Source organism: Trichosurus vulpecula, chromosome 3 (assembly GCF_011100635.1).
Source record: "Trichosurus vulpecula isolate mTriVul1 chromosome 3, mTriVul1.pri, whole genome shotgun sequence".
NCBI classification, from domain to species: domain Eukaryota; kingdom Metazoa; phylum Chordata; class Mammalia; order Diprotodontia; family Phalangeridae; genus Trichosurus; species Trichosurus vulpecula.
In genome coordinates, this window is record NC_050575.1 from 13064870 (window position 1) to 13090119 (window position 25250).

The window sequence follows — 25250 nt, forward strand, 5'->3', positions numbered from 1 at the left end:
CTGCTGGTACCAAATGCTTGCATGGGGGTCATGAAGTCTTTATGTGGGCTGAAAGTTTATCTCAATCACTTTCTTAGGGATTCATCTTGAGCGTTCTTAAGTCAAAGCCCATCCAAAATTCACAGTTGTTTGCAGAGGGGAGCATGGGAAAACGGGTGGTGTTTTCTTCTAGACAGAATAAGCAAAGATTCAGTTAGGAATGGCTACCCCATTCCGGAATCCTGGATGTAGAAAACCAAGTGATTGATATCAGTGGCTGATCTCACTCACTACAGAGTTACATTACATAATTTTCAGATGCACCTTCAGGGTTTTCAGGTTCACATTACCAACTTGGCACAGTAAACACTTTCTTTCTATTTTTATTGTCCTTAAGAACTCAGAAACAGTTAAGAGAGATCTTCCTGTCTTGCATTTCCAAGCCAGTCAAGTGCAAAGACAATAATCTGAAAACGCAAGGTGTTTTTTTTTTCCAGCATTTTATGTATCAAAAGCAAAACGACAAAATCATTTCATATTTCCTTTGTCATAAATGGAGTGTGAAACTTCTCTGATTCTTTGGTTGAGAAATACTGGAAAATCATAGTTAAGATAGCATGATTTCTGGAATAGGGCCATGGGCAGGAGAACAGAAAGCAGTTTAAGGAACAAAATGGAAAAATTTACCAATAAAGGACTTGATAATTTCATAAGACCTGGTTACGTGATATTGAAACGTCATTCACAATACCAGAACTGTGTCAAGGTTGGCTCTCGAGTCAACTGGGATGTTACGTTCTAGTCAAACTTATCGCGAAGCTTTTTGTTAGTACTAGGGGCAGACAGCTTTTCTGCTCAGGCAGCATGCGCCACAGTTAAACTCACCAAATACCAATATCGATTTCCTAAGTAGCTTTTTAACTCAGCAGGAGTGGAGTTCTGATTCCGGCTATACATCAATTTATATTTTTGCCCAAAGTTGGATATAAAAGAACAGATTCAGAACACCGAGGAAGATTAGAGATGGACATTTTTAGTATCTGTACCAAATATAAGCACAGATAGACATATTTTAGATAAAAAATGTGAGGAACCGTCCAGTTAATAACACATACTTTTCTCAACTTGCCAAGAATTTAAATGCTTAGATTACCAGGTAATGGATGGTCAACTTTCTTCAAACCGAATTCTTTCATTCATTTTGTAGTGGAAATGAAGTTCTAGGATTCTTTATTTTGCCTACACACTATTACACGGTACGGACTTTTTCCATGTTACTTTTGTCTACGTTAAGCTGGTACATGCTAATTCACAGGAAGAAACACGGTAACATGGCTTACAGACAATAAGGTAAGATAAGATCACCATTTGTCAGGGATGCTGTAGACAGAACTTGTGAGAGGTTCCTTCCAACTCTCAGTTTCAATTAAATAGGATATTTAACAGTTGACAGATGACTATGGGTGACAGCACTCCAATCAGGGGGATATTTACTGAAGAATGTGTGTATATAAACCCAGATGTCTATATGATTTATGTTATTGGAAGTCATAGAATAGCTTCCTTGGAGTCATAAACTGCTTCACGATGTCCTCTGTAATCTCTTTGCGCCGGGCCTGGTGATTGGCAATCAAAGGCTGCAGCACTTCAATGAGTGTCTTCTTCAGCTCTCCAGTGAGCATAGCTCCACTTGAGTAATCCTGTCGGAGAGAGAACAAAATCATAAGGAAGATTACTGTTCCCTGAAATTCATGTGCCCACTCTCAGGAATGGTGGACAGGGAGGGCATTCCTGTTCCAGTGTGGTTTGGATTCAATGACTCCTGAAGTTCCTTCTAACTCTGAGGGTCTGGAGGAGTCTACAGAAAGCATCGAATTCATCCCTGATGAGTGGTCACATCTATATAATCTTATTCATCCTTAAAGAAAGAGCAGGATACAGACAGGGATGGGAATTATCTACATTGTAAATATGTAGTAGAAAGGGAGGTAGGATCATCTTGTTCCAAGTCACAGAGCTGATTCGTGACAGGCCTGAGACACAGTTATTTTCTAGTCCACATCTGCCAACAAAGCCTATGCTATCAGCACCACTACTGATACGTCACGTTTACATGGTGCTCTAAGGTAATTCTATATAAAAATATAGAGAAATGTCCTTTTCATCCAATAAGTTTCCACAGCCACTGTCTGTTCTACCGTAACGTATATCTAACATCCCTCCTTCTGGTCCTCGCTCAATGCTACCACACTAATTCTGGCCCTGTCACCTCTCATTCAGACCACTGTGACAGCTTCATAATTGGTGTTCCTGCCTTCTGCTCTTCTCTTCTTCAAACTGCCCTTTACAAGGCTGCCAAAATAATCCTTCTAGTGCATAGCTTCAACCAGATCACTTTCTTGCCCAAAAAATATCAGTGGGTCGCTATGGCCTAGAGGACAAAACGCTTACTCACCAGATTGACTATTTGTGCACACCTCCCAGGTATATTATAGGCTTTCTGAAGGGGGGCTCACACCATTTTTCATCTTTTTGTAGTTGATCTGGAATACTGGAATTTCATTTTTTCCTCTCTACCCCCCCATCTGCTTGTAAGGACGGTTATGCCCCAGAAAGTTTCCTTCAGTTACATAAAATTCTGTTTGTGAAATGCCATCATTACCCCATCTATAATTTTTGTCTTATTAGGGTTTTTTTCAGTTGGTAGACTGAACTTTCAGAGCTTTTGCTTTTGAAAAGTGTCTCAATTTTGGATATTGTTACGTTTTCACCATTTTATTTTATTTTGTTGGCTTTTTTAAAAAAATAAAGCCACATAAAGCTTGTGGATTAAATAGAATAAAATTCTAAATAAAAAAAGAACGCAGTAAAATGTTGGTTGAATTGGTCTGTGAAGTTATGTGAGGTTTACAGAATGTGACTGAATTATAGATTTTGGCTCAATATAAAGAAAAACTTCCTAACAATCACAGACATTCTAAACTGAAATGGGCATCTTTGGGAGGCAGTGGGTTCTCTCTCTGCTTTCAAGCAGAGGCAAAAGGACGACTTCTCGGATATGTGGTGGTGAGGATTCCTTTTTCCAGATGAGTTGGACTACGTGACCTCTATGGTCCTTTCCGACTCTCAGATTCTATGATGGGAAGGGCCAATTAACACCTGCTCTCTTGGTCAATCTGAGAAAGCTTTCAGTTTGGATTGTAGATGTGCAGGCACAATCAATATCTCCCAAGTCATGTAGTTCATTAGCAGCAGACCTGGCACATGTTAAGCCACACTGCCGGACCTTCAGGCTAGTAAGAGGAAGTCCCATTTCTGTAGTGCTTTAGTTACAAAGTGCTCCAGCTTTCTGATCTCCACAACCCTGTGAAGCCTGAAGAGAACTTGGAAATGGTGGAGATGGGACTTAAATCCAGATTTTTTGGCACCACGTCCAAATCTCTTTTCACTATACCCCATTGTGGTGTGGCACTGTTTCTACCACCAAACTATGGAACTCAGAAAAATCTTCAAAAATGCATATTCTTAAGCTCTCTGTCCAGGTGATTAATGAATAGGCTCTAACAAGAAGCAACCATCCTCTCTGGCAGAGTACCATGTGGTTTTATTCCTCCTACATATTTTAATGAAACAAGGCAAAACCAAAAAATAAAAAAATCTGAACCCAAAACTTTGTTGGGACACATTACTGCAAATACACTCAAACTCAAAATCTAAGTAGTTCAAATAGTTCCTTAGTTCTTATCTCTAGAATGGGGTTTTTTAATTCTTTGTATGTGATAGACTCTTTTGACAGTCTGATGAAGCCTATAGATCCCTTCTCAGAATAATGTTTTTAAATGCACAAAATCAAATACATAGGCACAAAGAAAATCAGTTATTTCTGAAATATGGTTATCGACATATATTTTCTAAAATGTTCATTAATCGCAGCTTAAGGATTTCTATTTCAGAATGTTTTTAAAGCTGGTCCACGATGGCCTAATAAGATGATTCAAACTTCCCATTCTGGTATTTAAGGCTTTCTCAAATCCGGTGCTACACTGCCCTATGGGAAGGTCCCTCCTTGAATTTCTATCTACCCTTTAAACCCAAGTCAAATGCCACCATGTCCAGGCCAAGCTTCTCTGTCATTTAGCAATGACCATTCCTCTTAAGAGGTGTCAGCACGCTACTTTGGTCTCTTGCTTGTCATGGATTGTCGTTATCTATGTAAGTGTCCTATTTATTCAACTGAAAGCTTCATGAGGGCAGGGAGAGTGGCTTATCTAATCTTTTTAATTCTCTTCATGCTGAACATAATATTCTGCATACAATAAGTGTTTTAAAAACATTTGTCAAAGATATAATATTAACATATTACCAATCAAATTCAGTTATAATTAAACTTTAGCTGAAGCCAAATTAAGTAGCAAAATTCAGTCCTTGAGAGAGAAGAGAACAAGTGTCTTGCCCATTTATTTGAAATATTTCTAATGTTGTGTAAACCAAACTGCTTTCTCGCTGCACAGAAAGCCTGATAAGAGTGCACGCTGTGCTGGATTATGCCCTTAGAAATACCTTTCTTATTTGCTCGAGTTTGTCATCATCCTCTAGAAAGAAGGTGAGGTACATGAAAGATACGTCAATGTCACAGTTGCCTCCGAGCTGTCTGTGTTCCTCTATGGTGTCTTTACCTCCAGAAAACGCGTGTTTGTTGACCTGCAGAATAAAATTCATGAAAATATAATCTGTGATACTTTGGATAAATGAATACTTCTAGTTAAAAAGAGTGAGCTGAGAGTGGTAGCCCATGCCTGAAGCCCCTGCTTCTGGAGGTGGTGAGGCTGGTGGATCACCAAGTGTGAGAATTCTGAGCTCCACTGGGGCTTACAGACAACCAGTGTCTCTACTAAGTTTGGTACCAATCAGGTGTGCCCCCCACCTAAGGAGGGGCAGAGTGGCCTAGCCTGGAAAAATGGAGTAAGTGAAAGCCTCTGTGCCAATTAATATTGGGAATGGGTCTATGAGTGGTTGCTGTACTTCTTACCTGGGTGAGATAGGGTGAGATTGTCTGAAACAAACAAGCCAACAGATAATATAAAAACAGTAGTATCCACTGAATGTCCATCAGTGCTATTTCAACACTCCAAGGATCCAAAATTTCACTGGGGTAGGGATTTTTCTAAGAAAGGTCGCAGACCCACCTCTGAAGGTTGTATTCCTTCAGAGAGTGAATTCAATCCAATAAGAGCTTACTAAGTATCTATAATCTCCAAGGGACTGCATGTGTAGGTATTATGGATACAAAGAAAAAAAATAATTCTTTCCCTGGAGGAGCCTACATTCCATTGGAGGGTGTGGATGGTCTTTACAATTAGAACATTTCCTCCATTTGATGATGAATCTCTCTGTACTTCAGTTTGGTTCTCGGATGACAAATATGACAAATATCCACAGTCTGGGGCCAGACACATTCTCCATGTCTAGCACCTTTCCAGGATGGCTGGGTCTGACAGAATGTGGACTTTGTTCACATAACTTTTGAGTCCTTAGAAGGGAGTCATAAAAAAAAGGAGACGGGATAGAATCCCATACAAGACAAATGAAGCAGATGGGGAACATAAATATACCATACTTTAGTACATTCCAATACATTTTTGGATATGGATGTTGACATGGCCTAGCTGATTCTAGAAATTAGTACCCAGTACTCCAAATGAAATGGGTAGGAGAAGTTACAGTAATAGTATTTTAGCAGTATAAATTATTACAATGCTATACTTAAAGATCAACAAGTATTCACCAGGGGCAAAAGTGAATGTTTCTCAAAAACACTGTTGTTCAGTTGTGTCTGACCTTTCATGACTCCGTGGACCATTACTGGAGTGGTCTGCCATTTCCTTCTCCAGAAGATAAGTTACTTGCCCAGGGTCACAAAGCTAGTAAGTATCTGAGGTGGGATTTGAACTCAGGTTCCTGACTCCAGGTCCAGAACTCTATTGAGCCACCTACACAGGCTGTTTTTCAGCCAAGGGAGGTCTTTACCTTGTTCTTGATCTGCTTGGCTGTGTCAGTGAGGAAGATGGAAGAATTGGGGTCACTGGCACTCATTTTAGTCTGGGCTCCCTGCAGAGCTGGGAAGAAGGATGAATGAAGCAAGGCTGGTTTGGGATAGCCAATCTTTGGGGCCACATCTCTTGTCATTCTAAAATAAGGATCCTACAAAAAAGAGAAGAATAAACACAAAGATGATATGAGACAGACAACAAAATAACTTTTATATACTGCTTTAAGGATTACAAAGCCCTTTCCTTGTAACAACCCTGATGGAGGGTGTGCAAATAACATTATCCCTACATTATTGATGAATAAAATTAGGCTCAGGAAAGTAAACGTAGTTGCCCAAAGTCAATCTGGACCTAGACTTGAATGTAGGACTTTTAAATCCTAGATCAAAGCACTTCCTACTACAAAAAACTGCCTCTAGTCTAGAACATAAAATGTGGGAGCTGGGATTCAAAGCCAGGTCTCCCACATTCAAGTCCAGGGCCCTTTCTGCTCCACCAGGTGGCTGATCATTTTATATTCTTGAATTTTAGCCTCAGATTAAAAAAAAAATCAATATCCTTTGTTTTTATATCACTTTTATTTTCAAATGTATTACCCCAGCCTTCCTTATCCTTTTGACTAAGAAAAATAAAAATAAAGTAACAAAACTAACCAAAACTTAAACCAAATCTGACACTACCTGTTACGCTCCACACCCACAGTCCCTTCTGTGGAAAAGGTCCATTTTCTCAACTCTTTCTTGGGCCCAATCTAATCATTATAATTACGTAGTACTTATTTCTGAGCTTTCTTTGGTTCTTTATGCTGTTGGAATCATTAGGTATATTCTTTCCTTGGTTCTGTTTAATTCACTTTGCATCAGTTACAGAAGATTTCCCATGCCTTAATAAATGAATAATACTTGAGAGTTAGTCCAATTAAAATCTTGACACCATATAGAAACTAAAGTTGCTCAAATTAAATGGGAAGCAATGGTTTCTCACCTGGTCTATGGCACATGGAATAAGACACTGGATATCTGTCCTGTCTTTGAAAATCTGTGGAAATGAGTTGCTGAAGGATGGGGCAGCTTGGATAGCAGGAAAACTAATCTTTCCTGAAAGAGGAAAAGAATGACAAAATACAAATATTTTTTCAATTCATGATAACTCCTGTTGCTGCTGGCTAACTCTGCTATGAATCTCTAGCCAGCCACTAGTCTGAATATTTAGGCTTTGGCAAATCAGTAATTACAGACTCTAGTTCACAGAGGTCCACAAGATCCTAGCTGGCTAAATTCTGCGCTAAGTTGTATTTAAAGGAAGAGGTGGATGTTTCTTCATTTAAAATTTTGCAGTTAAAGCATCAAGAGAGGTTGCCATTAGAAGCCATTTTTTCTTTCTTTTTTCTTTAAATTTGTTATACCTTAACATTCATTTAAAAAAATTTCGAGTTCTAAATTTTCTCTTCAGCCCCTTCCCCACCCATTGAGAACGCAAGCAATATACTCTTTTTTTTTTTTGAGGCAATTGGGGTTAAGTGACTTGCCCAGGGTCACACAGCTAGTAAGTATTTGGGGCTGGATTTGAACTCAGGTCCTCCTGACTCCAGGGCCAGTGCTCTAACCCCTGGGCCACCTAGCTGCCCCTTATGATACTCATTTTACACATAAAGTCACACAAAACACATTTCCATATTAGCTATAGCAAAAAAAAATAGAGAAAATGAAAATGTGCTTTAATCTGCACTTGGAGTTGATCAGTTCTCTTTCTGGAGATATATAGCTTTTTCACCACGGGTCCTTTGGAATTATCTTGGATTACTGCATTGATCAGAGTAGGTAAGTCTCTCGCAGCTGATCACTGTTACAGTACTGCTGTGTAAAATGTTCTCCTAATTCTGCTCACTTCACCTTGCACACGTTCATATAAGTCTTCCCAGGTTTTTCTGAAACCATCCCCTTCACAATTTCTAGAGCACAACAGTATTCCACCACAATCATATACAACAACTTGTTCAGCCACTCTTCAATGAAAGGGCCTCCCTCAATCTCCAATTCTTTGCCACCACAAAAAGAACTGCTATAAATACTTTCGTACAAATAGGCCCTTTTCCCTTTGTTCTCTCTGGCATATAGACCCAGCCAGCAATGATATTGCTGGGTCAAATGGTATACACAATTTTATAGCCTTTTGGGCATAGTTCCAAATTGTTCTGCAGAATGGCTGGACTAGTTCACAACTCCACCAACAGTGAATTAGTGTCTCAGTTTGTTCTATATCCCCTCCAGCATTTGTCATTTTCCTTTTCTGTCATGTTAGCCAATATGATAGATGAGGTAGTACCTCAGAGTTGTTGTAATTTGAATTTCTCAAATTAACAGTGATTCAGAGCATTTTTCATGACTATTGATAGCTTTGATTTCTTATCAAAGCTATTTTTTCCCTACAAGATGGTTCCCTTAATATTTGAGATGACTTTCCTTATTTATTATTCTATCCTCATATTTTTTTGACCTGCTCCAAAAGTATTACCTAACCTATCCCTCCCCCAGCTGACTAAGGAGGAAACTGACACCCAAAGAAGTCACTTGTCTAAGGTCACACAGCTAGTTAGTCCAACTCTCAGTCTTTCCTCTGAACCATGTTTTAATGAGGGACATTCTTGGGGAAGGGCATACACTGTTTGGTGGAGCCAAAATTTAAATTCAAGACTGACTACTCTGCTTGATAGAAGATATTTGGGTTGCTAAGTCCAATGACTTCAAATTCATTGTCATGGATCAAGAGGAACTAGTTTCATAACATTACTTAAAAGACCAGGAACTAATCTGGGGAGTGAACATATGTTGAAGTAGATGACTTCTGAGTTCCCTTCCAGCTTTAAAGCTCTCTGAAGCCATGATTTTATAAGTGCTAGCCTTCAATGTAGCTAATTAAGTACATGGACTGACTGGAGGATGTATGATTAAAAATGTACTGATGGTCTGCATCAGCTCTTCCTTTCACGGAAGGTATCTGCCCAACTCATTTGCTCAACTTCAAGTTAAGGAATGGGCCACATGGGTTGAGTCCATCCTACTGATAATTACAGATTATAAATACCAGTGTTGGTTTTTATAAAAATGTGAACATTTTAAAGGCTAGGAAAATACTGGAGTGAAGTGATGATGGTATTCATAATACTGAAATGAAAACCTAGATCATTCCTGTGTAAGACACCTCCATTCTCTAGGTCTCAGTTTCTGCCTGTTTAAAATGAAGAGAATTTCTAAGATCTTCCTATTTCGATATTCCAAGGTCTCCTCCAGTTATGTTCTATGTTTTCATGATTTTATGATTCCTTCTGGCTTTACCCGTCTATAATTCTATGATTCTCCAAGTCTGTCCCTGCCTTAGGATTACAATGTAATAGTAACTTGCATTTACAGTTTATAAAATATTTTCTACATACATTATACCTCACTGATCCTATGACAAAGAAGAGGGAAACTAGACAATCACTCAACTTTCTTTCTTTCAAAAAATAAAATGGATGAAGCTTCTAGAGGATCAATGAACATTCAAAGTGAAGTAAAATTTCACATAAGGATAAATAAACCTGACTGAAGGCATTATACCAGCTGTTTGTGTTCTAGCACTACTCATCCCTGTGTTTAATATTTAATGAGATAAGCTGACATGGTAGAAATTTCAGGAAGCATCCTATTCCCTGGGGTAGGCACCAAATACCTTCTTATTTCATTCTCCTAAATTACATACATTATCCTGTTGTTTTAAGGTGCTAGTCTATGCTCCTCTGATGTCTCCACAAAGAGAGCAGTACTTAGTGTAGAATATAGCTGGTTTATATAATTAGATTATCTTTCACCTAAAAATAGATGATTCAAAACAGCTGAATTGGATCTTACCAATGCAATCACTGTCAGTGAAGCCAAAGATGCCCTTTACTTGATTAAATGTGACGTGCTTTTGGATTTTGACCACATTCTTGTAGAAACTTGGACTCGACCTGCAAAGAAGAGTGAAAAAGAAAATTCTGGTCCTGTGGTTGATATCTAAGCAGCATCAGCTAGAAGCAAACATGAAGTCTGACCCTAGATCAATTGGGGGCTTGTACAGTGATCATGTGTGACACACGGCTGACTGATTCTGTCAGATGCAGAGGTCACCTCAACTCAAATCTTCCTCTCATGCTCTGTCACAGAATGGAGGAGACTCTGAGTTCTTGAAGTCTATGCCAGAAGAACTTCAACTCTGGCAGATCTCATAAAGTTGGAACCGACTGTGTATTTATTGTTTAGAGACTGAGTTAAGTTCAGTGAGGCTATTCAAGAGAAAGTTGGACACTAGATAGTGAGCTTTGTTTTTTTTGGCGGGGTGGGGTGGTAGTGGTGGTATCACAGAAACTCATGTACATGTTATATTAAGGCATATGAGGGTTGAAATCTGTGTTGATAGAAGGAACACCTACATGTACAAACTCATGATTCCTTTGAAGCTTTTGTGCCCCAGCATTGCCAAACTGTGAACAACATGGTAAAGTGGAGAGATTCCAATACCAGCTTTGTCTTTTAGTGCTCCTGGGAATGGATATGGGATGCTGGACTTGATGAACTCTAAGGTCACTTCCACTCCTAAAATCTATGAACCTATGAGTTTAATTAACATAAAAAAAAAATCTTGTTCCTTATCATTAAAAAAAATCATGCCTCTCCATGGGTATTTATTAATAAGTAAATTATTAAATTTTAATTTAATATCTATCATTAAATATTATTAAATAATGAATTATTTATACATAAATAATACAAATAATAAAATGAATATTTAATGATATTTAACAATAATTAAATATTATTAAATAAATAAATCTTTAAACACATTAATCAGGCACTGACCCTTTTCTTTCCTGGGAGTTTTTAATTCAGAAATTCTCTCCTCTTTTTTTTTTTATGTTAGTGATAGGTATTGAAATTATTCTAAGACAGAACTGGGTTTTCTTTAATAAAGAATTTCATACTATATTCATTTAGGAAATCTTTTTTGAATGCCTTGAGGAAGGGCCTGTGCTGTGTGCTATAGGGGAAATACAGATGAAGAAGGGAATGAATGGCAGCATGACTTCTGTGATGGAGCCCCTCACCTCAAGGGGATTACAGTCTTGTAAGGCATAACATAAATAAAGTATGACTGGAAAACAATATTTCAGTATGGGGGCACCAGGGCAAAGGAGGCAGAATGTGGTATCTTAAGTTAGGAAGCCCTGGATTTAAATCTCACCTCTGACTCTTGGAAATTGTGCAGCCACAGCCAGCTCACTTAACCTTTCTATCCCCATTTGTAAAATGGGGATAATGTTTGTAATACTTGGGCCTCAACTGGTTGTTTTGGGACTAAAATGACAAAATGCTATATAAACGTCAGGTATTGTAATCTGAATGGCATAAACCAAGTATTACAGAAATTCAGGGTAGGGAGAGATCGCTTCTGATTGAGTGATCAGGGAAGGCTTCATGGAGGAAGTTGTATCTGGTATTGGCCTTGACACAGTTTCCATGACGATAGGTAAGGGGAAGGGAAAAAAAAGGAGAGACAAACCCGTGTACGGGTATAGAAACAGCAACAACAACAAAAAGTTCTGGGTGTGTAAACGATTCAGTTTCACTGAAGCCCGGAGAACAAGAAGGAGAGCAGAACACAGGCTGGGAGCCCAGAGGACCTTAAATGTTGGGCTAAGGAAAAGAGAAAGGGGATGAAATACACATCCTATGGCAGCTCCTACGGGCCAGGTGCTGTGCTGAGTGCTAGGAGCATAAAGAAACACAAAAAGGGCCCGCGCTCTACAATACATTCACAAATATTATCTCACTTGATTGCCACTACGATCCGTGAGGTAGGTACCATTATACCCTGATTTTACAGTCGAGGAAACTGAGGCAAACAGGGTTAACTGACTTGCCCAGGGTCACACAGCAAGTAGGTGTCTAAGGGCAGACTGGGACTGAGGTCTTCCTGACTCCAGGCCTGGTGCTCTATTCACTAAGTCCCCTAGGTGCCTTAGAGAGTGGGCAGGCACTCATACTTTCTGAGCAGGGGAATGGTAAGGGCACAGCTGTGTTTTTAGCAAGATTAATTTGACAGCTTGTGTAAGATGGTATGTCAGAGGAGAGTTTGGAGGCTGGGATACCTTTTAAAAGGCTATTATAAAAGAAGGAAAGAGGAGGGACTGCCGGGTGTGTAGTCAGGAAACCGGAGTTCTAGTCTCACTCCACTGCAAATCATCCTCCACTCAGCTGCCAAAGTGACTCTCTTGACATGCAGCCCTGCCCATAGCGCCCACCCAGCTCAACAGAGTATAGTGGAGTGATTCTTAACCTGGGATCCTTAAATCTGGTGTTTAAAAATATTTTGATCCCTGTATTTCAATAAAACTGGTTTCCTTTGTCAGACTCTGAATTTTATTTTCTGCATTTAAAAACATTCTTGTGAGAATGGGTCCACAGGCTTCCCCATACTGCCCATGGGGTCCTTGACACCAACAAGGTTAAGACCCCCTGATCTCCTGGCTCCCTATCACCTCTCACACGCACAATCCTTCCCAGCCTGGCTCCTTCTCAGTGTCTTTCCACTTCATTCATTTTCTATGTACTTTATGATTCAGCTGGTCCTTCCTTGCAAAGGATCTTCCATCACTGGTCTCTGTGCCTTAGCATCAGTTGGCCCTCTGCTCTTGTTCCCCTCAGAAGCCTCTGCGTCTGCCTCCTTCAGGACTCAGCTCACATACCACCCTCTGCAGGAACTGCCTCCACTCCCCCACCCCAAGCTTCCTTCAGATGACCTTCCTCTACTCTGTACATATCTTATGTATATCTGGGTATCTGCACATTGTTTTCCCAATGTTAGCGGCTTAAGCACGGGCCGTTTTTGTCTTTCTTTGTGCTCCTAGCACTTAGCACAGTGCCTGGCACAGAATTAAGCATTTAATTTCTGCTTTTCAACTGGTGACTGACTTTGAAATACACTAACTCCGTGACTTTAGGTTTTTCACTGGCAACACGTGGATCACAATGCCTAAACTACCTGCTTTTCAGGGCTCTTGTGAGAAAAGAACTAAATTTTTTAAAAAAATTATAAATTTAATCATTACCAAACAGGAATATTTCATTATACAAAGACCAACAAAAGGGGATTGACTGTATATGAAACTCAAAACTTTTTGAATAGTTTTTAAGTATATGTCAAATTTAACAAAATGTCCGATTGTGTTTCCTTCTGATTTGTTTTCTTCTGTGTTTTCAAAAATGTTATGCTGATGTTCTCTCTCTCTCACCTTCTCTTCTTTCTTGCATTTCTATCTCTACCCACTATCACTCCACTCCCCACCCTTCACTTCCTGAAAGCCCTCTCTTAGTACCAATGAGCATAGTCAAGCATGACAAAGAATACTCTGGCCAAGTCTGAAAACACATGTCTCATTCTATAGCTCTGATGCTTCCCTCTCTAATAAAAGGTTGGTGGCATGCTTCATCAGCAATTACGAAAAACATTTTATAAACTCTGAAGAACAATATAAGTGTGCATTTTTAACCATTCTTATAGACAGAGTGTGATGTACTAGAGCCTGCTCTAGGATGGTGGCAGGAAGGATGAAAATGCGTGGGTGTGATAAGACAATCATTACACTGTCCTACTTCTCCTAAACAAAAGCACTTAAGTTTAGAAACATCTAAAAGCTCTGGGAAATATCTAAGGTCATGATGGGAAGAGAAGTCATGGAACCTGGACTGTGAGACTTGGAAGGGACTTTTGAATCATAGAATTTTAGAACTGGACAGGATGTTAGGGTCATCTATTATAAGCTCTGCCCTCCTTATAAAGATGAGGAACCTGAAGGCCAAAGAGGGAAACCTGTGCACAAGAGATGAAAAAATACTAAAAGGAAACAAACAGAACTTTTGACACTCAATTAGGGCAATTCTTAAAAAGACTAAAAGCTTCACAACAAGCTAAAAAAAAATGCTGGCTCTCCTTTCTTACTGAAAAAGTAAGCCTCCATACGGTGCCCCATTTCCATGGGAATGCAGAGTGGGATACCACCAACAGCTGTCCTTAGAACCAACAGCATAGACTGAGGAGGAACACTGCACGCCTATGTACCTAACACCTTCTCAAGGGTGCAGCCGTTCCCACCATGCCTTTCTGAATATGGAGGGGAAAATGGGAGTGTTCATGAACAACACAAATAATCACTACAGGAAAGTTCCTAGGGTTGGAAGTGACCTTGGAGGGCACCTAGTACAATGCCCTCCTTCTGCAGGTGGGGAAAAGATAGAGAGCTCAAGAGAGGCCATGAATTGTTCAAAGTCACACGGGGCAACAGTTAGGAAAACCAGGATCCAGGCCCTGGTCTTGTGAGCCCAGATCTAGTGCTCTTTCCAAAGCTCTCTCTCCCCAGGCTCTTCTTAGCACTTTACCTCCTTCTCTGGTCTCACAGTTATTTGTGTATGTGTGTTTTCCCACATTAGACTTGAAAAAGAGTTGAACCTATATTTGTAATCTCAATGCTAAGCACGGGACCTCATGCCACAGATCAATAAATGGCTGCTGGACTGAAATGTGATCAGTGCCTGGTGACAGGATTACATTTTATACCCTGTATACAACTCCTTGCTTTGTTCTGTCAGGTTAACAGTTACTTTTCATAATGAACAGGAATGATTATATATTTGTGCTGCTTGATAGGGATAGAGTAAAAAAAGCTGGAAAGGACCTCAGAGAGAGATCATCTGGTCCAAACCACTTTACACGTGGGTATACTGAGGCCCAGAAGGGGAAATGGTGAGGCCCAAGTCAAATATATGAGCACATGTGGGCAGAGCCAGGCAAGTACCCTGGTCTCCAGACTTGTAACTTAGTATTCTTTGTACCATATCATGCCAGTATTGAGCTGCTTCTCGGTCTTCATAGATCTGCCATCCCCTTGCAGCACCTAACGTGCGCAGAAGCAGGCACTCAATAATACAGCCTGAATTATTCTCTTAACAGGAAGGACCACAGATTTAGAACTGGAAAGGGCTTTCTTGGAAATCTAGTCCAACCTGCTCTTTATACAGACAAGGAAACTAAGGTTTCCTCAGGCTCAGAGAGATTAAGTGACTTATTATCCAAATATTAAGTGGCAGAACCAAGATCTGAATCCAGGACCTGTGACTCCAAACTCAGCCCTCTTTCTATTGTACCACACTCCCTCATGGCCTTCTTCCTCTAAAACTCACAAAAAACTGGGTGAGCTAAAGAAACAAATTCAATTAAGCTCATTACTCTGACAAATGGCTCGGCTCTAACTATCTGTGTGAACCTGAGCAAACCTTTTCTCATAGGATCACAGATGAAAGCCAGAAGGGATCTCAAACATCATTTGGTTTGAGCCAACCTCTCTTCATTTTACAGATGAAAAAATTGTGTGACTTGCCTACAGTCAGTCAGGTAATAAATAGCCAAGCTGTGATTCAGACCCAGGGCCTCAGATTCTAAGTCCAAAGCCAATCATTTCCATTGGAAAAATCTACCCGAATCCCCAAATCTGGATCTAGGAAAATACAGAGACAAGTGGGAGGAATCTCTTCAAAATGAAAAGATCTAACTTCGGTTCCAACATAAGACCCTTTTATAAGACAGCACTAGTAATAACAGCAAGAGCTCCCATTTCTGGTGTTTTCACAAAGCACTGTCCCCAGAAGATCCCTGTGAGGCAGGATGCTCCTGGAGGCAAAGCGACCCGTCATGGGCTACAGAGTCAGGAAGGACCAAAGCCAGGACTCAGACCAGCTCTTTGGACCCTAAGAAGTTGCCTTGCGTGTTTCAAGTCTGGGCACACTTACCCGAGTAAACTGTTTGACTGTGTAGGTATGAGAAAGATAGTGAAGTGTTTTATACTTACCCCATGTATTCCAGGTCTGAGAAGATGAAAGTCTTATTTATATCAAAACCACAGGCTATGATATCCTTTGCATTTTCTATTGTATAGCCATATGCTTGTTCAAGTGTCAGCTCTTTCCAGAGGTACTTTTCATCATCAGTCATCTGGATAACCAGGGGAACATTGAATACATCTTGTAGCCACCTAAAAAATACAGACTCCAAATTGTTACTCTTTTTCTACCAAACAGTATCTTAACACAGAATATTTTTTATTGTCGTCGTTCCGTTGTGTCTGACTCGTCATGATCCCATGGATCATAGCAGCCAGGCCCTTCTAACCTTCTGAATTTGGTCCATGCTCATGTTTGTTGCTTCCATGGCCCTGTCCCTCCATCTCATCCTCTGCTGTCTCCTTTTCTTTCTGCCTTCGGTCTTTCACAACATCAGGGTCTTTTCTCATTATGTGGCCAGAATATTTAAGCTTTAGCTTCAGCATTTGACTTTCCAGTGAACAGTCTGAATTAAAGCATTAAGATTGCTTTACCTACAAATTATCATGTACTTCCCATGTCAGCTGTCCAGCCTTTATCTTAAGACTGATCACAAAGACATTGATGTCTTTATTTAAAACAATCCCAGGAATATGAGAAATAAAAAACGGAAACTGGAAAATGAAAATGGTGAGTTCACCGTCACTGGAGATATTCAAGCAGAGCTAAGATAACCATTTTGGGGGAGGCTGTTGAGTAGATTCATGCTTCAGGGAAGGGTTAATGTAGATGCTCTATAAGGTTCACTTTAATCAACATTCTATGATTCTAAGGTGCCATCCAACTTAAGACTACATACAGTGTCATGATTCTTGTGTCTCTTCCATCTCTAAGCCTCTAGGTTTCATCCAACTTTTTGATTCTGTTTCTAATAAGTTGGTTGCCAGGTGAGTTCACAAAAATAATACTGTCACACACACACACACACACACACACACACACACACACAAAAAATTGTTTGAACTTAATTAAAATTATTATAAAATACATAATTATCATTTATATTGTTAGATAATAATAAATATAATAACTATAATAAACAAATATAATAGAGATAATAATAAAAAAAACCTTTGGAAGATGGTGTTACTTACTTTGTGAAAATAAATGGGATGAGATGACCTACATGCATTGCTTCAGAAGAGGGCCCTCTGCCTGTATAAAGATAGAATGGCTTCTTATTTTCATATGCGTCAAGAATGTTGTTCATGTCCCTAAGTGAGAAGAGAACAGAGGAAACACTGACTTTCTTGGACAAAATATCAGAGGAAGGCAACTAAACAAACTGGCATCTGAGAGTGAAAAATCAAGCAAATAAATGAATGTGATAGTTTCTAATTAAATTGCTTCTTTTCTAATTGGATCTTTTAACAGAATGATTTAAGACATAGCTTTTAATCATTCTAAAAGGTGAAGTAAGTGATACAACTGACATTCTTTAAAAGCATTAATTCCTTATGTTTCCAAATCAGACTGAACATTGTCTTCATTTAGAATTCAATCCAATATACTTTTACCGTGCATCCAATGTGTCCCAGGAATTTACGGTTTAGTAGGGGAAATGCCACACATTTAAATCACTATACTTTAATGCTTCAAGGATCTAGCATTGTGAGTGTGGGTATTCTTTTGATCTATATAAGCTGAAATCACTCTAATGGCTTAGTAGTCTTGCAGAGTAGTTTTTGTTGGAAAAATTCATCACCTTGAAGTCAATATGGTGACGAGCTTCTCTGAATTCAGCTTGGCTGTTCCTTGGACAAGATACAACACCATCTATGGCTGGGCCTGTAGTCTAAGCCTTTCTAGATTGGGAGGATATATCAGAACTTGCAATCTGACAGCAGCCATTAAGAACCCAGGGTCATCTCCATACCACGGTGAGGCATCAGAACAAGCCTTTCGTAAGGCAACACTGTTGGGATTGTTGGTTGGGATTATGAATGGTTGGCGCAAGTGAAACACTGATGGTGAGTTGAAATCATAGGATGATTTAAAGCACAGTATGGGGAAAGAATCAGCTGATAAGGGTTCTTCCCTAGAGGGTCCCATCATGACTGAGTGAAGCATCAACATGGCAGTGGCTTGTTAATTCAAATACTAGAGTAGTAGATGTGGAGGCGGTAAGGCATTCTGGCTAGGTATCTGGGTTAGTAAATACCAGGTAGCTGGTTTCACAGGGCCAGACTAAACTCACAGTCACTGTCAGCTCCATAGCTTTATTTCAAGGTGATGAGAATGAGGCACACCCAGGAATTATTCCACATATAGGACAAGGTTTAAACAAGTTCTCCTGGTCTTTTTGGTGGCCTGGGGTTTAAGACAGCTAATAAGAGTTGTATTATGCTTCAGTTTATGGACCTCTAGTGATTTGGTTCAATATTTTAAAAAAAATTATACTGTATTTACCACATAATGGTGAGATTTCAGGACTGAGAAATAACATTGTTACCTAGGCTCAAATCCTAGCTCAGCAGGATTTCTGAATATACCACACTGTCTCCATAAAAAAAATTCCCTCCTAATTCAGGAATTTGGGGATTTTAAAGTGGAGTCCTGCTGATTCTACCACAGTAGCATGTTGGGTGAAAGGTAATCTTTAAATTAGTATCATCCAAGCCACTATAATCAAAATGCTTCCTTTTTTCCTGTGTTCGCTTCATGGAATTTCTGTTCCCTTTTTTCTCCACATTTTTTATTCTAATTATTATAGCTAACTCGCAGAATAGGAAAAAGACCATACAAGGGTTAGTTAGGTATATGGGAAATGCTAAAGGTGGGCAATGACACATATTTTATGTGCTTTTCTTTCTTTAGGACAGAACAGGTGGAATGAAGAGGTGCACGGGAAAATAAAGTCTCACCTGTGAGAGAAAAAGATGCCTCTACGCAGGAAATGATGTGGTTTTTGTCCTATGACCCTCTCAATTCGATCTATTAGTGTTTGGTCAATCTTGCTACTTCCGAACCGAACTACAAAAAAACAAAACAAAACAGAAAAATTAGTAAAAAAAAAAAAACCCCTTCCTTAACTGGCATTGCACCTAGAAATCAAATTAAGTTAATTCAATTTGATTTACATTATGTGAAAAATACCAATGACAGAAAGATTAAAAATAATACTATCCCTATCTTCAAGAAATTTGCAATTTTGTGAGGGGAATGAGTCATAGAATGAGTATTCTGAATGATTAACCTGCATAACCATAATGCAAGTTAGAATGAGAAATATTCTCTTCCTGGGGAGAGAAGCAGGGAATTTTGGGGAGTGTAATGGGTACAAATGCATGGAGTTGGGGGAGAGCAAGATGAGACTGGGGTAGCATGAGTAGTTCAGTTTGGTAGAAATGGAGACTGTGTGAAGGACAGTAATGAAATAAAGCCAGGAAGGTAAAAATGGGTTCCATAAAGGTCAGCCCCAAGACTACCTTATTCTTTCACAACCTGATTCCACCCAAGCTTCCTGCCATCAACAACTAACAAACAATAAGACGGCTATCTGCCTGGTGGTGGTTTAGGTCACTCTTCTCTACCTCAAAAAAGGGATTATCTTTTAGCAAATGGCTTGGGTCTCACTGATAAGAATATTGTTTAGAGATCAAATAGTAAAGTAGAACAAACTATGTATTAAAAACTGTCCTGGGCTCTTATGTCCCCCATAATAACAGCTATAGACAGAGGTAAATAGTTCATAAAATTTGTAATGTTCTTTATCCCATGCGATCCTCACAAAAACTCCCATGACGGAGGTAGCACAAACAGTATTATCCTCAATTTTATAGATGAGAAAGCTGAGGCTCAGGAGAGGAATGACCCGTCTAAGGTAAAGGTCATTAGTTTTCTCAGAGTGGTCCCTTTTCTGAAAGACTTTTCTTTGATTGTTCTCCAACTCTCATGTGAGGAGTTTCACAAGGTGGCTACAGCTGTGTCTGGGTTACTCCCTTTCCCACCATGCTTTCCTCTAGTCTCTTGTGAGGCAGATCTGCCACAGCCTCACTTCCACAAGAGGAGAGCTGCAGAGAGGTGACACCACATACCACTGCTTCAAGAAATGAAGGAAGAGGGAAAACTGCCGGCATGGCACACTAGAAATAATCACCCTTTGTCCAGACTCAGAACTGCTCAGGCGAGTTCACGTAACATCCAGACTGCCCACTGTCAACATTCATTTGGTACTTCAGGGTCACAAGATACTTTATCTGCAAACGCTTCCTCTTCCAGTGAATGAATGAATGAACATCACAGCCCTTCCACACCTGGGCAGAAGGCTTGGGAAGCTGATTTGGCTAAAAAAAACCAAAACACCCAAACAATTCACCTTCCGTGCCAACCCTGGGCTGATAAGAACAAAGAACTGCTGCTTCTGGACACCTGGCCCCTGAGGCCTCCGGGTAAGCAGGACTTACGGAGGCTGTATCCCATTCGTGGCACAGTGGGAAAGAATGCTTGACCTGGATACTTGAGTTCAAACTTGAACTCTGACACTTACTCACTGTGTGACAGTGGACTCGACCTCTCTGATGCTCAAGTTTCCTCTTAGGCAAGCTGGTGGCCCAGAGCTAAGCTCAGGAAGACCTAGTTCAAGTCTGACCTCAGACACTTAGTAGTTGAGTGACTCTAGCCTCTGTCTGCCTCCATTTTCTCAACTGTCAAATGAGGATGAGAGCAATACCTATTTCATGGGGATGTTGTGAGGCTCCCATGAGATAATATTACTAAAAAGCACTTAGCACAGAGCCTGGCACATCTTAGGCCCTAGAGAAATGCTGATTTCCTTTCCCAGCAAGATGGAGATATAACTACCTTATAAGGCTGTAGTGAAGAAAATGCTTTGTAAATAAACCTTAAAGTACTATGGAAATGCGCTCAACTATTATTTTAGCCTTTGAAATGGGAACATCGAAATGCCTAGCTGAGGTAATAGAAGAGGTGGTAACTTAACCCCGAATAACAAAAGGCGCTTTCGGCCCACTTCCTCAGTCTCCCAGAGTACCGGAACTTGATGATTATCTTTGTGAATTTGAAACAATTTTAGGAACTTAATTTCAAAAACAAAAACATTTGCACTCTTCAAATAGGCAAAAAGCGGGAAGGAGGATGGCAGGAGCAAGAGGTGGGGTGGGGCCAGAGCAAACAGAATGGAGGGTACCTATGAGCTTGTCATAGTCGATGCCTTTGGCACTGCTGGTCTGCACAGTCCAGGGATCTACAAAATCCTCTTCGCCTTCAGTGGTCCCAGGCTCCCCGCTCCTATTAGGTCTGGAGTTTGTGGGAGGAGAATCGGCACTATAATCCTGTCCTGTCACTTCTTTGTAGTTTATTTTTAGGGACAATAACTGTTTTACAGCAGAATCAATTTCATCCTGAAAAAAAGGAAATGGAAAAAAAAAAAACCATTTTAATTGTGAACATGTCCCACGTAGAGAAAGCCTCTTCTAGCACAGGTGGAAGTCAAGTGGGCAAGGAACCAAATCTTAACATTTTTTTATTACCCCTAGTACCTAGCATAGAATGAACACTTAATGATGTTTTCTAAATAGCAATGACATTTTTTGTAACCCTCTCTGATGCTGTTTCTGGAACCTGACCTACGAGTTCTTGACCAGGAAGGCCGGGCATTTTATTTCTGATTGTGGAGTTCTACCCATTCTTTCCATTCCAACTCAAGTGCCACTTTCTCCAGAAAGCCTGCCCACATGATAATAATAATGATGATAGCTGGCGTTCACACAACTCTTTAAGGTTAGGAAGGCACTTTACAAATTTTATCTCGTTTCGTCCTCATGACAACACTGAGAGGCAGATGCTACTATTATCCCTATTATACAGAGGAGGAAACTGAGACAGACAGCAATTAAGTGACTTGTCCAGGGTCACACAGCTACCTGAGGCCAAAGAGCCATAGCTATAATAAACTTTCCTCCCTCAGACCTCATATGGTACTTTGCTTAGATGTCTCTTATACACTTACATTATTATTTTGTCTAATAATCATTTGTGCAGGTATCTTACTTCTCTACTCAACTGTGAGCAACTTAAAGGTAAGGCCTGGATTTTATCTGTATTTCCTGTCTGCCTTAAGGGACCTTGCGGTTGCTGTTCAGAAATGTCTGACTCTTCGTGACCGTGTTCTTGGTAAGATACTGGAGTGGTTTGCCATTTCCTTCTTGAGTACGTGCCCATATGACAGATCAGGAACTGAGGCAAAAAGGTTTTAAGTGACTTGCCCAGGGTCACACAGCGAGTAAGTGTCTGAAGCTGGATTTGAACTCAGATTTTCCTTACTCCAGGCCTGGTACTCTATCCACTGTACCACATAGCTGCAACTAGTGATAGGTGTATATTGGATTTAAGTCCAATTTAATAAGTAATGGTGAAGAGTGGGACTGTTTTTCTAAGTCTAACAAATGAAGGGAAATTCTCAGTAAAAAGTGTGATCAACGTGGGCATTAAAATGGGAATTATTTCAGGAGACTATGAGTCCTAGGACCTCACTGAAAGTATCTACTTGACAAAGGAGAGCTAAAATCTATGCTGCAATATATTTTACCCAGTGGCACAATGCCATACCAATCGTCATCGGGACAAAGCAGCCATATGCTTTTAGATGGTCAGGGCAGTGTTGATGATTTGCAGACATTTCCAAACCTGCTGACGACTAAGGAGGCTCACAATTAATCTCCTTAATAGGGTCCCATTAATTTCTGTATTGGAAAAAACGATCAGCATAAATCGTAATTTGTTTGCTTCTTCTGTTCCAAATGCATCAGGTTTTCTTGCCTATTTCATCTGAACTACCGTTGATGTACGGAGGCAGCTCGGTTAATTTTGAGGAGAAAGTAGAGAGGAAAATGAAAATTATCTTTTGAATTTGCTGCTGTAAAAATATTATTGCCTTCCATAAAGACATGGCCTAAGTGTCTAATCTTCTCTGCTATTGATCTCACTTTTAACTGGTATTGACATTACGTGTGTATACTCCTTATCTCATCCGCCAGATAGACTGTTTATAGTCTAGAGTCATTGGCGATCAGCTGTTAAACTGAACTCACCCACTTATTCAGTGAGATACTATTAGCAATGACTTACATCCTGGGATTTTTGAGTCTACATTCTATCTCCCTTGATGTTTGCTTTGGTCCCTCTGGACTCTTGGTTCCCAGAACATGCTTTGAATTCCCCTGCCTTTCCTTATTCTTGTCTCTAATGATTCTTCCCTCCCCACCTCCGCCTGCTGAATTCCGATTTTAAAGTCCAATCTGCTCAACAGCAGGTTTCTTCTGCTCCCCAAAGTGGGTAACGGCCTTCTTTCCTCTGATCTCACATAGAACTTTGCATCTCTCAAATGTACTACAAATGTGTTCTTTTGAATTACACTGATTTACGAATGTGTTACCTACTCTTATGAGACCATGAGATCCATGAGGCAAGGGGCTTGTTTCACTCCTGGTACCTAAAACAGTGTCCTACATATAGTGTTTAATAAAAGTTTGTTACATTAAAAAAAATCTATTGTGTGCTATGAACTGAATACAAGGGACCACAAGCAACAAACCATAGCATATCTCGATTAATGGGGCATCACTAATTACATGTTGGAAATGTTACAAATGGGACAGTAAGGTGACTGACTGACACTCATGACAGTTAATATAGCTGGAATTCAAGTTTCTGGCTCGATCCACTGATAATTCTCCAACTTGTGTTCTGGGCTGATGCTGACATTCTACTGATAATGGATTAAAAAGTCACTGGTCCAGGCAAAGTAAGGCAGCAAAGTACGCCTTCATGTAGCTGCTGAAAATATGTGCATATAATGTAAGTGGTAGAGACATAGAATTATGGTAATTTCTCCCATAATTACTACCCAAAATAGGAACGCACAGTACTATTAAAATTCATAAAGGGCAGAAAAAGTTCAGGTCCTTGTGTTGTGAACAAAGATCAGTTCAAAGTTAATGATGGGTACTCAGCTTTAGGCAAGTAAAATTTTCTCATGTAGAGTTTCAAAATCAATTATAAGTTTTTTTCTTAGGAAATCATATTATTGCCTTTGGAAAGAGATAGGTCAAATTTATTAGTCAGCCACTAAAGCTACACTTAAATACTTGGTCTTGAGAGATTAGGTCACAGACTACAAAAAAGAAAAATACATAGCCCAGTTTCCTTCTACCCAAATGGATAAGTCTTCTTGTTCAAATATATACTATTCTTTTAACTTTGGACTATTTTTAGAGGAATGTAATGATATGGAATTTTACAATGCTAGAACTGGGAGAGACTGCAAGAAATCATTTAGCCCCACCTCTTGTTTTAAAAGTGGCATCTTTTCTAGTTACATAAATACCTGTCCTAATAGTTTGGGTGAATATAGTTACGCCATCCAAACTACACTGTAGTGTCTACCTAAATGTTACTTTTTATTTCTAAAGGCTAAAATAGACACGATTAGTCCATTCTGAATCATTTTTCAAGTTCCTAGAATATCCCAAATCTCCTCAATTATCTGTGGGCAGATTGTCTTGTTTTTACATATACAGAACTCCACTTAATTATGAGGCTTGTTGACATTTCATTCTCCAAAAGAAAGTTAAAGACTTAGAAGAAGGTTGGCGAGGAGGCTGGTTTGACAAGACAGTTTGAGGGATGGGAGAGAAAGAAAGAAAAGGGAGTGTGGAGAGAGAAAAAAAGAGAATTTGAGAGAAAGTAAAAAGCTGTTTATTTGTAGCTTGAATAGGATTTAGTTAATTGTTGAAAATGGCAGTAACATGGCTCCCTGAGTCAGGTCTTCCCAGCTGGCTTCATTTGTGTGAAATTAATTCACAGAACATCAGATGCACCCCTATCAACACATGTCCCTAAGTCCAATACAAATGATATTTCACCAGAAAGTCTGCTTTCCTCTATTTAATTTGGAATAGACTGCGTAAAGCTACCACATACTGTGCTGCACAGCCTTTAGCGTCATCTGCAGACGTTAACATTATCAAAACGACTGTATTCGCTGCCATTTATAAGCCAAGAACATTTATTAACATCGATCATGTTTCATCTGTGGGACAGGGCAGCAAAACAGTAAAAATCAGCACTGCAAAGGCACCCAAATGTTTCTCCAAAACACAAACACCCAAATCTGGACATGTTTGTGTTTTTTAAAGCTGCGCCTTTATCTTACTTTAGTCCAGATCTCACTGTTGTGGGGAACTCCTGGTTTAAACTCCCTCTACCAATAAGCATTGGCAACTTAGAGCCTTAATTAGCAAAAGGC

General features: G+C 39.7%; 1 protein-coding gene across 2 annotated transcripts in view; it reads right to left on the reverse strand.

Annotated features, from left to right (window-relative positions):
- Nucleotides 1–337: 337 nt before the first annotated feature.
- The window catches only part of WARS1 (tryptophanyl-tRNA synthetase 1), a 42968-nt gene continuing 18055 nt past the window's right edge, over nucleotides 338–25250 (reverse strand). For both annotated transcript variants that reach the window (XM_036749252.1, XM_036749253.1), the window contains exons 3-11: nucleotides 21132–21345; nucleotides 18847–18955; nucleotides 17077–17196; nucleotides 15952–16134; nucleotides 9920–10020; nucleotides 7014–7126; nucleotides 6007–6180; nucleotides 4540–4680; nucleotides 338–1679 (exon numbers count right to left, since the gene is read on the reverse strand). In XM_036749252.1, coding sequence (XP_036605147.1) covers nucleotides 1518–1679; nucleotides 4540–4680; nucleotides 6007–6180; nucleotides 7014–7126; nucleotides 9920–10020; nucleotides 15952–16134; nucleotides 17077–17196; nucleotides 18847–18955; nucleotides 21132–21345 — 1317 coding nt within the window. In that variant the 3' untranslated portion in view covers nucleotides 338–1517. The remainder of the gene's footprint in view (nucleotides 1680–4539; nucleotides 4681–6006; nucleotides 6181–7013; nucleotides 7127–9919; nucleotides 10021–15951; nucleotides 16135–17076; nucleotides 17197–18846; nucleotides 18956–21131; nucleotides 21346–25250) is intronic.